The sequence below is a fragment of the Mercenaria mercenaria genome, chromosome 4 (genome assembly GCF_021730395.1).
Source record: "Mercenaria mercenaria strain notata chromosome 4, MADL_Memer_1, whole genome shotgun sequence".
Classification (NCBI taxonomy): Eukaryota; Metazoa; Mollusca; class Bivalvia; order Venerida; family Veneridae; genus Mercenaria; species Mercenaria mercenaria.
Genome location: NC_069364.1, coordinates 54,549,810 through 54,567,582, shown reverse-complemented (window position 1 = coordinate 54,567,582; position 17,773 = coordinate 54,549,810). Strand labels below are relative to the sequence as shown.

The following is a 17,773-nucleotide window of genomic DNA, read 5'->3' as shown; positions in this document are numbered from 1 at the left end:
TGTGCATTTTTAAAACGCTGACCCCAAGTGTCTGGTCCCGACCAGTATTTATCTCCTCACACTAAACTTCACACATTACATTACTACATTTCAAGGCATTACAATGAAATAAGATTACAAATTCGCATTATGCCGCTAAATGGAAGCAACGCAATTTTGACGTTACCAACTGGTCAATATGGTTTAGTTAAAAGTAGTATTTCTATCGATATCATAATCGTTACAACCATCAACAGTGGTATAATTATCATGATCAATTTTATAACTCTCTTCTATTTTGACCTTATTTCAATATTCATCATTAATAGCATCCTCTTTGTTTTCATTATGGGGATCAACCTTTTCCATGCCCTTGGTTGCGTTGCATTCTTCCAAAGGATCTTATTACAGAATTCATTCATGATCACAACTGAAGTCTTTGCGTGTAAGAATTCATCTGAAAAATTCGTTCACGGTGTTGTCAGATGTTCTGGTCCTTTGGGATCATGGAGACCATTCAATGTTTCCTGGATAACATAGTTCCGCTTTAGCCGGGGCTAGTGGACATGAGAGGTGTTGCACAATCTTTTACATCCCGTGAACATACCCAGCACGAGTTTGCTCTTATTTTGATCGACAGCATTTAACTTGCAGTGTTGGTTTACATACTTTCAATGCTGACAATTTTCACTCTTATTTCCTTATGGGAGTATCCGTTGCAAGGCTCTAATTAGACAGACAATCGTTTCGGAAATAACAGTACAAGTATCATTAAATTATCGTTCCTTTAGTTTCTGTCATATGAACAACATTAATTTACTGGTGATTTCAGAATATTAAGCCGTTAATTATATCAGTATAAAACATACACGCGCACCTCTGGAATAAAACTGTGAGTAGAAATTGTTTCAACATTTCAACGGACAACATTGTTCTGTGCCTGCATATCATCGGATGGAAAATCAAATCCTTAATCACTTCTTGTCTAGCTATCCAGGAATAGAAACTTACAGAGAAAATAAACAAAATGCAACAAAGAATTCAAAACTTTATCCTTTACTTCAGACTCTAAAAGTGCGAATGCATAGTATGTATACATTTTTTAAAAGTCTCATAGGAACGTGCATTTGTAATATTAAGTGTCGTACAAACCACGTGGTTTATAATATTGAAACTCAATTGAAAGACTTGCATATTTTCAAAATAGCCAACCATCTAAAAACCAGATTTCATGAAAAAATCTCTTGTAGTGGTAAGTTATTGTAGGATCTATCTTTCGTGACAGAAGGGTGGCCAGACAGACAGACGAACGAACGGAAAAACAAAATGACAAAATGAACGGTTGTACATAATTATTGTCCTAACTGCTTTCTATCCATGTGACAAGATTCAAGAAAAAACTATCAAGTACATGGAAAGTTATGGCAAAATTCATCATTTGTGACTAATGGACAAACAGTCAGCTGAACGAATAGGTGGAAAAATGGTGATAATGAAATAATGATAAGTTTTCTATCTGTATTCTGTCAGAAAAAAAAAAAAATCTTGTACTTTTAAGTTATAACAGGATCAATTTATTTGTCACATGTTGGGGTATTTGTCGTTACCACAGAAATATGTGCAGATTTTCCGAACTGCCATCCTTACACCAAGTTTCCTGAGATACCATCTTGCACTTTTTAACTTTTTAAATTATCACAAGATTCCATTTTGTGTGACTGTCTGATGGACGGACGGACAAACAGACGGGGAGCAAACCAGAAGAGTGCTGATATTTTTATTTTTATTTATCCAGTTAACTAAAAGATTGAACATATATTTTTCTTTTTTTTATGTGTCATTCACACGTAAACACCGTCTTCTTCAGTGTTTCCGTTTCTCAGCGAACATGTACATTCCATCTTTCGTTCTCATAACGGCTGAAATGTTCCTCTTAACTTTATGGTCAGGATCCAGTCTAAATGTAAAACTGAAATATACAGCATTAACAATTTGAAATGGGTAATCTAACAGAAGAGTATACAATATATAACCAGAACATATATATCTGTTATTGAAATATAGCATCAAAATGTAGCACATGAATGCATCTACATTGACATGATAATAGAAGAAAAAATAATGTTGAATTAATTAATATAGAATTCTTTAATGTTAAGATATACAACATGTAATCCACCTACACCCGTTGTTACACTGCATCTTTATACCGCTTCTGTGTCCAATTATTCAAAGATCATGCGAATGCAGAGCTCTACGTATTTTACTTACAGGTAGCTACGCACCTGCACAGTATACTTACTTTCTCAGCAACTTTGACAGTACAATCTTTTCTTCGTTCGTTGCAAAATTCTGTCCGATACAGTTCCTGAAAAAATATATGACAGCCATTTCTTAAATCTAAACCAATGAAATATGAAGGAAGTAATATTCTGTATGTGCGTGCGTGCATGGGTATGTGCGTGCGTGCGTGTGTGTGGGGGTGGGATACAAGGAACGGAACGAAGAGTATATTAATGTGTCACGCGCTCATCGAGGTTACCGTGCTTTGTGACTGCAGTGAGGTTACGAAGCCACTGCATATGAATGCACAAATAATGGCTTGTCTAATAAGTCAACACTGCAGAGGGTTTAAACGGACACCACTTGTAAAAGGGGACCTTAATGTCCCTATATTTGTCGGATGCCTGTGGTCGCTGGCTTGAAATCACTACGAAACTTAGATCTTAACCAGCTTGGGGTGTCAAATACGTCCACGTGAGAAGCCACCAAACTGGCGTGAGTAAACCAACGATCCGCCCGTACCCTCGAAAAATGCCCTTGGGCAACTTGACTCTTCCCCTATAATTAGGTTCGACCATATTTCATCGAAGTTATATAAAACGTAACAAAAGGTAAAAAAAAACATTGAAATGTTTTTCTAAGTTAGGATAAATAAAACAGAAACTCACCTAGGTCCTGCTGAAAACGGCACATACTGGAAATGGTCCATCTTATCGATATTTTCTTTAGAAAATCGTTCTGGTTTAAACTCCATGTGGTCTGGTCCCCATATTTTCTCCATATGATGATACATCCATATATTCATAATGACCATGGTTCCTTCTGGGGCAATTCTATCGCCAAGATCAAAATCTTGTGTTGTTTCACGGCTAATAGCAGCCACTGGAGAATGTAAGCGCAGTCCTTCTTTGATGCACATTGTTAGGTATTCTAACTGATTCAAGTCAGACCTGTTGAAAGTTCAAATACTCGATTATGAATATGGAAGAATTATGAATGTGTTTATTGGACTTAAATATATAAACTATTAATGAATGTTTAAAGATACGTTACAGAGACAGAGAAGTAATACAGAACACTATAGACTGTATTTTACAAATTTTGCAGCGTTCAATTCGGTTTCAAACAATGATGATTCTGATGCTACTTTGCGATCGTATTGAGCTTTTCGCCTCACAAAAATCAAAGTGACCACGTGCATTTTGATTGTTTTTGGAGAAATTCATACAGATTTACTGTGAATACTGATAAAACTTGAAAAATGTACGTATAAGCGGTATACAAATATTCCGGCATCATACCATTCCAGATCATCGGTCTCCCTGTCGCCAAGTATCTCGTCAATCTCCGTCTGACATTTCCGTTGGCATTCGGGATTTTCCGCCAGAGAAAACATGATCCATGATATGGCACTGGCTGTTGTGTCATGACCTTCGAAAATGCAATTAATGATTTTAATGATTTTTAAAGTCAATATAAATGCATTAGCCGTTATCATGCTGGACACGGCTGATTCTGTCTTTGCGACCAGCGCAGATCATCATCAGCCTGCACATCCGTGCAGTCTGATCAAGATCTGCACTGTTCGCCATTCAGTCAATATCGTTTAAGTAAGCACCCCTTTTAACAGTTAATGGTAATATCCAATTTTAAAGATGAAGTTCATTATACAATATTAGCAGGGTAAGGGTTAAATATGAAAGTTCGATGGCTATGTTTAATTTAGCTCTTTTTATACGATCATTATATAGGTATTATATGACAGCTAAAACAAGATGAATTTATTAGTGACATTCGGTATCAGGTTTTCTTTTTATCATACAACATTGTAGCACAATGTAGTATTTATGAAATTTCACGGGAGTTAGACGCTTGCAAACTTTAAATTACAACTGTGTGTCTAAACATTTAGAAGTCGAGTTTTAGTATACATAATTTTATATTTAGCCTCTGAGAAAATATAAGTATTATTAAAGTCTTGCTTGTTTTCAAAAGTTGGCCTGTTCTAAATTTGATAAACAAGAGGGCCAAGATGGCCCTAGGTCGCTCACCTGACAAACACACCATAATAGTGTAAACATGTTTGACCTAGGGATTTCATGGAAACAAATATTCTGGCAAATTTTCATTAGGATTGGACCCAAAATGTGGTCTCTTGAGTTTAAACAAGTATTTTCTTTCATATGACCTTGTGACCTAGTTTTTGAATCCAGATGACCCATATTCAAACATTGCCTAGATTTCATCAAGGCAATCATTCTGACCAAATTTCATGAAGATCAATTGACAAATACAGCCTCTATCACATACATAAGTTTTTTCATTGATTTGACTTAGTGACTTACTTTTTTACCCCAGATGACCTATATTGAAACTCGACCTAAATTTCATCAAGGCAATTATTCTGACCCAATTTCATGAAGAAAAATTGAAAAATACAGCTTCTATTGCATACACAAGGTTTTTCATTGATTTGACCTAGTCACCTACTTTTTGATCCAAGATGACCAATATTCAGCCGCAACCTAGATTACATCAAGAGAATCACTTTGACTTAATTTCATAAAGATCAAATGAAAAATACAGCCTCTATTGCATACACAAGGTTTTCTTTGATTTGACATCGTGACCTAGTTTTTGATCCCAGATGACCTATATTCAAATTCAACCTAGAATTCATCAAGGCAATCATTCTGACCAAATTTTATGAAGATCAATTGAAAATTATAGCTTCTATCGCATACACAAGGTTTTTCTTTGATTTGACCTAATGACCTAGTTTTTGATCCTAAATGAACCATATTCAAAATCGACCTAGAATTGATCAAGGCAATCATTCTGACTAAATTTCATGAGGATCAATTGAAAAAATACAGCCTCTATCACATACATAAGGTTTTTCTTTGATTTGACCTAGTGACCTAGTTTTTGATCCAAGATAACCCATTCAAACTCAACTTAAATTTCATCAAGGCAATCATTCTGACCAAATTTCATGAAGATCAGCTGAAAAATACAGCTTCTATCGTATACACAACGTTTTTATTTTATTTGACCTAGTGACCTAAATTTTGATCCAAGATGACCCATTTTCCAACTCGGTCTAGATTTCATCAAGGCAATCATTCTGACCAAATTTAATGAAGATCAATTGAAAAATACAGCCTCTATCGCATACACAAGGTTTCTCTTTGATCTGACCTAGTGACCTTGTTTATGACCCAAGAAGACCCATTTTCAAATTTAGCCTAGATTTTACCAAGGTTATATTTCTGACAAAATATCATGAAGATCAGTTGAAAAATAAGCCTCTATCGCATACACAAGGTTTTACTTTGATTTGACCTAGTGACCTAGTTTTTTCCCCAGATGACCCATTTTCGAACTTGACCTAGATTTCATCAAGGCTATCATTCTGACAAAATTTCATGAAGATCAGTTTAAAATACATCCTCTATCGCATACACAAACTAAATGTTGACGGACAGACGACAGACAGACAGACAAACGACAGCCGACGGACGCCGGACATCGAGCGATCACAAAAACTCACCTGAGCATTGAGCATTGCTCAGGTGAGCTAAAAAGAATATCTTGTATTATTCAAATCTGAAATAAACTAAATTTTAGTTTCAGCACTATGTGGGTATTTCTGCAATTGTCATGTCTGAAACATTATGCATGTCTTACTCCAAACATTTTGCTTGTGTAACACTGGCTCTCTTTCCAAGTAAATAACGAAAATTCTTTACATCCTTTGCATTCTTAAAGTCAATATAAATGCATGCCATGTACACATTTAGCTAATGCTAATTTTAGTTCGAACTTTAAGCTTCTTTCTTTCTTGTGTCAATGTTTGTGGTCATGTATGAGTTTTGTTTGTATTTTGGGTTTAGCGCCGTTTTTCAACCGTATTTCACTTATGTAACGGCGGGAAGTTATCCTAACCAGTGTTCCTGGATTATATAACAGTACCTGTTCTCCGCAAGTAACCGCCAACTTTTCCACATGAATTAGAGGTGGAGAACGAAATGACTTCAAACATAATGTCTTTTATTAAGTCATCACTAAGAACATACGCTTGCTCAAGAAGCAAATTCAAGACGTCCTGGTCTACAGATCTACAGATCTATGCTCTAGAAACTGAGCTAAGAGGGGCTGGCTGTAATGTATGAGTAGCAGCAATCTTGAACATAGCTGGGTTCGAACCCGCGACTTCCGGATAAAACAACAACTGTTAGCCTATTAATTACTCCGAATATCTAAATCACCTTCAAACAAGAACGTGTCAACCTCATTCCGGATTTCCATTCTTGTAAGACCCCGACCTTCCTCGTCACACGCTGTTAGAAGGATATCCAGAAAGTCAACATACCGACTGCTCTTGGAACTTCCTCCTGTCTCTTCCTGTTACATATATACAGTAAGATTATATTGTAACAGTTTCGTGATGAATGTTCAGCAAACAAAAAGAAAAAAAGAGATATTTGTCAGTTGAAATACTGTCGTTAAAATGAATTACATGAAGTAAGCTTCGACAAAATGTCAATAGACTAAACAAACACTTTATCTAAACACAAACAGAATATTAACAAGGCAGTTATCATACATATTATAAATGGAATAACGGTAATTGAACCCCAACAGATTTTTGTTTTTGATACTTTTTTTTTGAAATTCTGGATTATGTACCGTTTACTTAAAAGTTATCAGTAGAAACAAATGAGTTGACAATTTAATTTTTAACACGTGGGAAGCTGGGGACTGGGTGTGGGGCAATGAAGATCGCAGAAACTGCTTCAATTGTCAATTTTCTTATAATTAGCAATATGGATTTTTTTCACGAGCATTTTTATCATCTCTCGTGTAGATTTGAAAGGTTAAAATCTGATTTCAAGCAGAGTCAATCCAAAAGTATTGAAATATGAAAAAAATACCAGTGCATCTCTCCGCTTGTCTATGATTTCCTCTGCAACTGAGTGTACATATTCACAATCTTTCTTGAACTGCCGTCCAACTGAACTCATATTCCAGATGATGTCGTAATACAGAATCGGATTTCTGTGAAGTTTGATGTATATCCGCATTATATGATTATTACACACCGAAATATTTAGAAAAACAGAGTACACCTAGAGACCGCATACATTCCTTTTCGCGTTTCTTTTCGCGTTTTCGCGTTTGTGTTCATAGGTGTTTATAATTTTAGCATTCATTGTGAAAACGCAAAGTTAATATTTGTTTTTCTATAAACAGCTTATTTTAGTGTTATAATATTCTTCTGTAATTCCTACTCAATGAATTTGGCAAATGCAATCGATTTATTTCGTAGTATAACTAGGATATATAAATGAACGTGGAAATAAGATGCCAATCTTTTAACCGATTTATAACTCTGAAAAAACAAAACAAACCAAAATGACTTGCCGCAGCGACATTTCATTCTTCCAAATGCATACTTTAACTCAAATACAAATCGTAAGACTATCTTAAATCTGAATAAACAATAATTCGAATGAGACAGGCGAAAGAGAAATCTTACTTACAGAACTCTGTATGTGACAGCATCTGTGATTTTATTAACTGTTTTCACATATGGATTAGAATCGCTGTAATTGAACAAGATAGTTGCTTTATTAAGATACCATAATGGTTAAAAACTAAAACCAAATTTGTCATGAAATGTTGCAATGTGTGCAAGAAGCAAAGAAGTAAATGCTGGATTTTTATCGACATGTGCTACGACCCAACAATCTTAACTTGGATCCCATTTGCTGTATCAGTATAACAATGTGTGCTTTATGAAAAGGCTATAGTCAGCGGCACGTTTATTTTGCTAGTGTTCAACATAATTGAGACTGAAGGAAGGTTAAACATATTGTGTACACCATCGAGCAGTTACACTAAAGGAAAACTGTCATTTAGAAAGAGTGTCTTTGGGTTTATATAACTTAATTTGGATCGTTTTTGCTGTCGGACTGTATAACAATGTTTGCTTTGTGTAAAAGTTTGTTAGTGACCCGTTTATTACGCCAATGTTTAACATAACTGAGACCGAAGGAAGGGTTAAGCTAACGGTTACACATACTTGTATACCATCGAGCAGTTACGCAAAAGGGAAACAACTTTCGTTTAGAAAGAGTACCTTTGGGTTTATATAGCTATAGCTGGTTCTCAGCTTGACAATGCATCTGCAACTGCTCGCAGAAAAAGCGAGGTAGAAAATGTATTCCTGGGATTTGAAAGCTTCGGTCTTTTTCGTTGTTTATTTTAAACAAAAATCTTGTCATACCGATCCGCCGAGACGGACCAAATTCATCGCCTACCGTGGCTGAAGGTTTGTTCTTGTATGTTACATGTGCTTAATACCGCTTTTATATAGTTTTTTTTGGCTTTTTATACGGCGGGCAGTTGTTTATTTATTCCATACTAGTATTTTTTGGCTCTGTATGTTTAACTTGAAAACTTCAACAAGTCAGTCTGAGAGTGTTGAAGACATACGAGCACGAAAATACATACGCGTCGTACGTATTCGAACAAAGGACCTACTGACTGGATGTCTTATTTCCTTCCTGTTGACTTTATCAGCTTCATTAAGTTCCCCACATACTAGTACACTTTTCCCAGGCTACTCACTCTTTATAACGATAACGATATAACTTAACACTTCAACTCCTCCCGCCTCTAACACCATTTGCTACCTCAGAAATCACTGTTTTACTATTTGTTTTTGTTTTTGCTGCTTACATTTCGTAATTCATGTTTCATCATCTAATATATTAAATACGGAAGCATGAAGGGGGCATCGGATTTTTTTATTTAAATTTATCTTTTGGCCACGAGTTATAACTAAGAAAAAAAAAACAACCGAAAAACAAAAAATGTTATCTCGTGGCCACGAGATATAACTAAGAAAGAAACAAAAAACAATTTCTTAATTCGTGGCCACGAAATATAAGTAAGAAAAATAACAACAAAAAAAAAACAAACGATTTTTGCTAATTCGTGGCCACGAAATGTAAGTAAGAAAAAAACAACAAAAACCGATTTTTGCTAATTCGTGGCCACAAAATATAAGTAAGAACAAAAAAAACAACAAAAAACGATTTTTGCTAATTCGTGGCCACGAAATATAACTAAGAAATAAAACAAGATGAAGGCTTAACGCCGAAACGTTGGAAGTTAGTAATTATCTATGAACAAACGCTACACGTGTTGTTGTTGATTTTTCCTGTTTATATGTGACAATCCTGTAATAAATGCATCTGAGATAAACAAACATACCCAGCATTCTGCACATCTTCATTGTATGAAAATGCACACTTTAGTATTATCTCTAACGTACACAAACACACGTTCTGGAACACGTCGAATCTTTCACCAGCTTCTGCTTTTGCCGATATCTTTTTCTGAAACAAATTTAGCAAAAGAAACAATAACACAACAATTCTGAAATACTTCTGATTCCAGATGCTACATCTTTTCTGGGACGGCATTGATTTTTTTTAATTATTATTTATTTTAGATATTTATGTAACTAAGTTGATAACAGTAAGATCGTCCATAACATATTCTAGAAAGAAAACGACAAAATTTTATTTATCTATTTATTTATTTTGTTAAGGGCACTGGCCTCCAGATTTGGCTAAAATAATCTTTCTTTCAAATTGAAGTTTGGTCATATTATGAACGTCAGAATATAAGTTTTTGTTTCTAAAGGGGCCTCCGTGGCCAAGTGGTTAAGGTCGCTGGCTTCAAATCACTTGCCCCTCATCGATGTGGGTTCGAGCCTCACTCGGGGCGTTGAATTCTTCATGTGAGGAAGTCAGCCAGCTGGCTTACGGACGGTCGGTGGTTCTACCCAGGTGCCCGCTCGTGATGAAATAATGCACGGAGGGGCACTTGGGGTCTTCCTCCACCATTAAAGCTGGAATGGCGCCATATGACCTATAATTGTGTCGGTGCGACGTTAAACCCAACAAAATAAATAAATAAATTGTTTCTAAAATATTTTAAAAATTCCAAATCAAGAATAAAAGATGACCGCGTCGGGAATCTAACCCTGGGCCGCCGCTGCAATAAAGACATTTTCCCGTCGTCGTAAACAATAGCGTTACAACGGAAGAAGTGAATTATGACTTCAAAATAAAGATATTTATAATCGAGACAGTTTACCTGAAGTAAAGCGTTACAAACGCTTTTCGATTTTCATCATATAAAGTAGAAAAAACAGCAAATTCTCATGTGTTTCCGTAACATATAGTTTGTCAGTAATTAAGTTTTAAAGCCTTCCTAAGAAATATAACATTTATTTCCAGATATCTAAAGAAAATAAATATTTTTGTTGTCGAACGATCTGGAGGCCAGTCCCTTTAACATTGCAATGACACAATTATAGGTCATATGGCGACTTTCCAGCTTTGATGGTGGTCCCCCTCCGTGCATTATTTCATCACGAGCGTGCACATGGATAGAACCACCGACCTTCCGTGGGCCAGCTGGATGGCTTCCTCACATGAAGAATTCAACGCCCCGACAGAGGCTCGAACCCACATCGATGAGGGGCAAGTGATTTGAAGTCAGCGACCTTAACCACTCGGCCACGGAGGCTCCCAAAATTTTAAAGTACTAAAGATGTTTTATACAAAAATATCACGGGTGATTTTTGAGAGAGAGAGAAAAAAAGAGAAAATTACCACAAATATATCAGCAGACTGGTTAAACACTTTGGTGTAAGGCTTTAGTATCTCGAAGTGGAAAGCGGGAGTAAGCAGACGTCTGTTTCGCGCCCATTTTTCGCCATTGGCCGTAAGCAAACCTTCTCCGAGCCACGGTTGTAAAAGCTGATAAGCACCCCCAAATCCTTTTGCTTTTGGTTCTGTTACAGGTAAAACAGTACAAATCGGTAAATCTCAGCGATCCGAACAGAAAGATACTTTACACTTCATCTCAGCAATTTCAAGACAAGGAAAGACAATTACAACTGACGTGCGAGTCTTTACTAAACTGCACTTCTTTCGGCCCCTCGTATTTGCGGCAATATTTTCATACAACACTTTTCTAAACCTTCTCAGACGTTATTAGAATTATGTTGATAATAGCCTGGTATTTTATTTTAACGAAATCGAGTAATGTTATGGTATCATTTTATTCATTTTACGACCTCGGCTGATATTTTGCAGTATTTCTGTTATGTAGCGGCGGACAGTGTTTAACCTGTGTTCCTGGAGGGTGTACCAGTACTAACGTATTCTCCGCAAGTAACTGCCAATTCCCCACACGAAACAGAGGTGGAGAACAAAACGACTTCAGACACAAATTCTTTTATCTGTCGTCTTAGAGAACATATGTCCCGTGATCCGTAGATCTGTGCTCTCCCTATTGAGCTTAGCGGGCGAACCAGGCGGATACAGTAGCACGAGGCCTGCTTTAAAAGTTTTGTTGAGAATCTACCTTTATGAAAGCTAACTCAGTTAAATTAAACCTTCTAACTGCAGTTCAACATGAAATTTGTTTTCATTTAAATACGCTCTCTACATGCGCATGCACTGCATCAATGAACAGGGGTGCTATAGCTTTTCGAGGAGACATGCCTTATTCTCGCACCCTTAAACTCATTGTACAGTTCAAACTCCATGAATTTATTTCGTGCTTGTAATAAATGTACCCATCGAGCCATTTCTTGAAGGACCATAGTGGTAACAGAGCAAGTTCTAAGGCTGTTTACGGCTTGTTTTACCTCTTCTTTTCTTGAAATTTTTCATTGCAGTTTTAAGTATAACTAGAAATGTGTCCATGGGACACATGCCCCCACTACATGAAAAATGACACATTTTTTTCTTAAGTCAGGGGCCAATACTCCTACAATACTGAATGAATCCGAACGCGAAACCCCAGGGGCACAACTGCACATGCTGACCAATATTCCTGTAAACTTTGGTGACTCTAGGTCAAATACTTTTGGAGCTACGCGCGACACAACATTAAAATGACCAATTTTTAACTAAGTCAGGGGCCATAACTCCTACACGACTGAGTAAATCCGGATACGAAACCCCAGGTGTACAACTACACATGCTGACCAACATTCCTGTAAAGTTTTATGACTCCACGTCAAATACTTTTGGAGCTAGGCGCGACACAACACTGAAATGACCATTTTTTTACAAATTCAGGGGCCATAACTCCTACACAACTGAATGAATCCGGACGCGAAACCCCAAGTGCACAACTACACATGCTGACCAACATTCCTGTAAAGTTTTGTGACTGTACGTCAAATACTTTTGGGGCTAGGCGCGACACAACATTCTCGGAAGGACGGACGGACGGACGGACAAGGGCAAATCTATATGCACAACCCCCTCACAAAGTGGGGGCATAATAAAAAGTAAGTAAGATATATTCTTGGATCTTAGTACATATATCACTAGTCATAATATCCCAGTCAAGGCTTACCATTGCTTTTACATATATTCCCCATCACTTTCGGACTACATGCTACTACGATTGGTTTCTTCAACATGCCCCAGAGGAAAACATATCCCTGTTCACTCCCATAGTTGTTAGCCATGTCGAGAAGAAACATCGCTAATTCATGAGGGTCAGTTGGGAACTGAAATATATTGTCGATGACAGGATATGTGTGTATATAGGTCTTAAAATAGAATTGATTTAGATATATAGAGCAGGTTGATTCGGACTTATTTGAAAGTTATATGATTTTTCAACACATTTCCAGATAGAACAAACTTTGTCCACCCTTCACATTTGCTCGTTAGCACGTTGGCCAATCCACGCAACAGTTCGGTATCGTACACACATGAAAAAAATCGCTCTGTTCGGGTAACATTTTTGCTTATAATGACTGATTTTGAAAATATAAGTAGTGTTGATGACAGGAAACGTGTATCTTCCACGGCACAAAACGTCTGTCATACTTTCTCAGTACTATTCTCAAACACTTCGTCCATTTGTTTCAGTGACCAAACGTGTAGATAACGTTCACACTGTGAATTGTGCGAAGTGTTTGGAGAAAGTAATGAAAATAAGTGGAAGACGCTTTGTGCATAGGAAAGGCATAGGGAATAGAATTACTAATCCTACCAGGTGTTCTGCATTACAAACATGCTTCTATTGTAACAATTTGATACAAGCAAAACTGCAAAAGTGGATTATCTGCACTATAAGATACCGGTACTTACTGGTATTTCATTTTTTATCGGTTTGTTAAATTATCTTTTTACTATAAGTAAGTTGAAAAATCAAAGGAAGTAGGCACATATCAAACACATATGAATAAATCCTAAATGGTTTTGTTGTGCAAAAAAGTATGATCTTGTGTCTTAAATCGTTTTCATCAGTCGACTCCACTCAATTGTGTAATTGCAAGGGAAGTAAACTAATAGATATATCTGCTTATAAATACTAGCCCAAGGCAAGAGTTGTCATTCTTTGCGGACCACATCTTTGAATTAAATAATTGATATTAACAAAACTAGCATACATTGCACATTTGTGAAATAATTTTTGTTTATTTCAAGGACTTGGAAATCAATTTCTAGACTTTATTTAATGTATTTCTATCACTGAAAATTTTAGGGACTATCTATATACGAAAATACTCATTTTCCTGTCTTTGATGTTTTTTTATAATATCACAATCTGTCAGGTTTTAAAAAAGATAAACAAAAACGTTACCTAAATCGAGTTTCTTTTTGGCCGTGTGTACCATATCGAAAAGTCACGTGTGTTGGCCACCCTGGTAAGGCATGCTCAAAAATACATGAGCCTTTAAGTCATGTTGGCAATAACAGGATTCCGTGCCAACGGATTAAAATTTAAATAGAGTTTTCTCACTGTATTTAGGATTATTATAAGCGTCTAAAAATATGACAGCCTGTAAACAAGTAAAATACACCTTACAGAAACGAAAAAAAAGAACACGTGACAAAAATATGTTGAAACACTGCTATTCTGAAACGCTTGTAAAGGACCTTTTACTGTATTGATAGAGTAGTATTCAGAATGATTGTACATGTAACGGTTTTGGAGATATTCATAAAACATAGAAAATTGGGTAAAGAAGGATTAACGACTATACTAATCCCCAATGATAACGTGATTAGGACGAGTCCATTTTATGATAAGTTATAAAACAACAATTCGCAATGCTTGCCAAGTTAGTATACTGCAACATAGCTCAGTCTACTGGCGCTTGACCAGTATGAAAATGCCACTCTATTTGTTATATTCTAACCCTAAGTATACTATGAGAATCATGGTCATAAACGGGAAGATGCACTGATCCATTTTAATCGTACTTTTCTCATCCTAAACGCGCAGTTCGATGAATGGGTACCAAGTATCTTGAACAAGCGGTATTTTATCTCCCATCGTGCACCATGCAGCCATATTGTCTCAGTATTTCATATTTGCAGTGATACTCCACATATTTTATGTTTTCATCAACGTTACAGAAAAAAACTTGCGTCAACTTCCCTAATGAACATCCGGCCTAGAGGTCACGGCAGTGTGCACATGTTAGGCGAAATGTATACAAATAAAAACAACTCGAAATGATGAAATTTATCTTAGAAATGATTTTGAATAAGAAGTCATAAATTGGTATACATCTGTACTGTTTATTTAATCCACAAATTGTACATTTATGCTGCATTATGCACATTTTAGCGTACACGTGAAATTGAACGACGACTAACATACATTTTCACATCAGCCAATCAGACTAGTTTTGTAATCTAGACCAGAACTTCACTAGGAAAGTTTTTTCTGTAACATTGATGAAACTATAAACTACGCGCAGGAAGCTCTAAGAGGAATGTAACAGGTACGAAATGGAAGATAAATTACCACTTCTTCAATATCCATAGTACACATTTACCCAAAACGCGCGATTGAAATGGGTTAGTATATTTTCCCGTTCACGACCATGGTTCTTATATTAATACCTAGGGGTAGGGTATAAAATGTACGGAGGCATTTTTCTTGTCTGGTGCCGGTGGCTCAGCCGCGTAAAATGCATATAACAATTGGATATAAGCAAATCGTACGGTGAGTTCGAATCCTCATAACGATTCTTTTTTCAGATTTTGTTTTTGTTTTTCCTATTCGTTTTAATTTTTTTCCATAATTTCGTTTCTTTCTTTGATGGTTTGTATTTGCATATATGTCTAACATAATATTATGTTCATTATTTGCTTAAGTGCATGCATTTGATCAATATCATATTTGATATGTTGCTAAACATTTCTCATCTGCCATATCGGCTTTAGATATTTCTCTGTCATGTTGTCACTGAGCACATGAAGGAATCTAAATTTTTGATACAAAAATGAAATAAAAATTACTGTCGGTAATGAGTTTCGAACACACACGGCAAAAGATCTGTTCAATCTCAGTTTGCTTTACCTCTGAGCTAATTTGTAATTGGTACTCTAGATTTTAACATGATAGAAAAATCTATCTAAACATCAAGTTATCGTTGGGGAATAGTACATTGTTTAAACATTCCACTCCGATATCGGACTGTGCTAATGCATTTGTAATCCTTACACTGCGGTCTAGATAATAACCTCTAAAATTTAAACCGTTTACAACTTATAGGGACTCTTTCTTAATACTTTCACTTTTTGTTTAATCTAGTTTATTTTGAAACTATTTCTTCATTGTTTCTGCGCGACTTTAGTTTCGTTTCCCGGTGTAAAGAAAAATGCTACTTACATGAACGAAGCTGCCAAACAACCAATGACTTTTTTCCGGTCCTTTTGCCCCCTTGAAACGCTGTTTAAGGTGCCGTAAACGGATAATGAACGAAACAACATGGTAGAAAATAAAAATTCCTAATATCGGTAGAATTGTTTGTAAAATCAAGGATAATTTAGGAAACACTTCCATTATGGATCAACACTGCATTATAGATCAACGCTGTAATCTCTAAACACTCTCACCAGTTGTGTAGTCGGCGAAAAACTTTATGCGGGCCCAGTTTAACAAAACGAACTGTTTATATAAAGAAAGGCTTTAGCTGATATATCAGTGGAATAGTGTACGAAAATTAAACGATGTTTCACACATTTTATTAGTATGCTGAGCTAAAACACTTCGGTGTGCGGTTAACATTTTCTTATCTGGCCTACGTGATAATTTATCTGGCCTACATGTTTACACCTGTCGCAAATTTTACGGCTGAGCCATAGTCAGATTCTTGATTCTTTCGCGAATTCAGTCATAGAGACTGATTTAGGAAGCTCTTTCCGTGTCATGTATACAGAAAAGGTATGCTCACTGTGGTAATTTTCTTAAGTAATACGAAAATGAACTCGACAGAAAACGTTACCTGGCCCACTGAACAACTCATGTTTGATTTACTCACTCCGACAGTATTCTTTTTTTTCTATAATATCTTGAAAAAGTCACTATCCATCTTTATCTGGAAAATGTACTTTAAGGAATATTTCACATTTTGAATTAGATGGTTTTGACGTCTATAGAAATCTGCTCATCGCCTGATTCAAATACTATAATTATATAATTATTATTATGACGACTGTTTCACAAAACATGAACATGGTTTTGTTTTGATAATTTCACACATCATGTTTCTTCTCCATAGGCAACAGGAGAATGGAGAAGTCGTATCCGCCACACCTACAAATTGTTATAGGGTTACATATAATATTTAAGAAATAATTTATAGCAAAAGAGTGCTTGAATACTATTTATGCACGATGGGCGGTTATACGTTGGGGGTAATAATTTCACGAGGCGCAGCCCTCGTGAAATTATTTGAACGACGTATCACTACACGAGAGTATAAATAGTGTTAAAACACGCTTGTACTATAAATTATTTCGGTTCTTATATGCCCTTGATCTAAAACAGTAGATCAAATACAGAAGCACTCTTTCTTGGTCGCAACAAAAACTTTGACGTCACCGCACGTTAATGTGACATCATTCTAGCGCAAGAGTGCTTTAACAGAGGCAAGCATATAAGAATGATATACATTGTATATCTTTTTTTCCTTGTGGCTTTCAAATATTTTCATCTCTGCTGTATCACGGGAACTAAACTGTGCATAAGGCAACGTCTGCGCCTTTAAGGAAAGAAGGTATTTCGCGTTAAAAAAGTTTTAAATGTAAGAATGTATGAGATCCATATCCTTTCCGCAGCCTTAACGTACTAAAACTTATTAGCGTCTGATGGCCCTTTCACGCTTCCGTAGAAACAACATTTATTACACGAAACTTATTTTGAAAATATTTCTGAAATGTCTAGGTCTGCAGCTATCAAATACGGTTATATCTTACATCTGAGGCATATACTGACACTCTCAGACAACATCAAAAATGACATTTTGAGCGATTTGATGAAGTTCCAAAATTATCAATTTATCAATGTACCCTTGGTCCGTTACGGACCCCTGTGGGATTTGTGCTTATCCAGAGCTCAAATACTTTTTCATCGATTAAAAGCTGACATGCTGTAC

At 36.1% G+C, this 17,773-nt stretch overlaps 1 protein-coding gene across 1 annotated transcript; it reads right to left on the bottom strand.

Moving 5' to 3' along the window:
* Positions 1-1,019: 1,019 nt before the first annotated feature.
* LOC128556380 (cytochrome P450 4F1-like) lies at positions 1,020-16,279 on the bottom strand. Its single transcript, XM_053541298.1, has 11 exons — positions 16,006-16,279; positions 12,721-12,877; positions 10,959-11,140; positions 9,547-9,671; positions 7,809-7,871; positions 7,200-7,323; positions 6,534-6,669; positions 3,564-3,693; positions 2,931-3,212; positions 2,282-2,347; positions 1,020-1,948 (listed from the first exon to the last, which is right to left on the bottom strand). Exons 1-11 carry the CDS (start codon positions 16,177-16,179, stop codon positions 1,843-1,845), a joined length of 1,545 nt encoding a protein of 514 aa, XP_053397273.1. The 5' UTR covers positions 16,180-16,279; the 3' UTR covers positions 1,020-1,842.
* Positions 16,280-17,773: the final 1,494 nt, after the last annotated feature.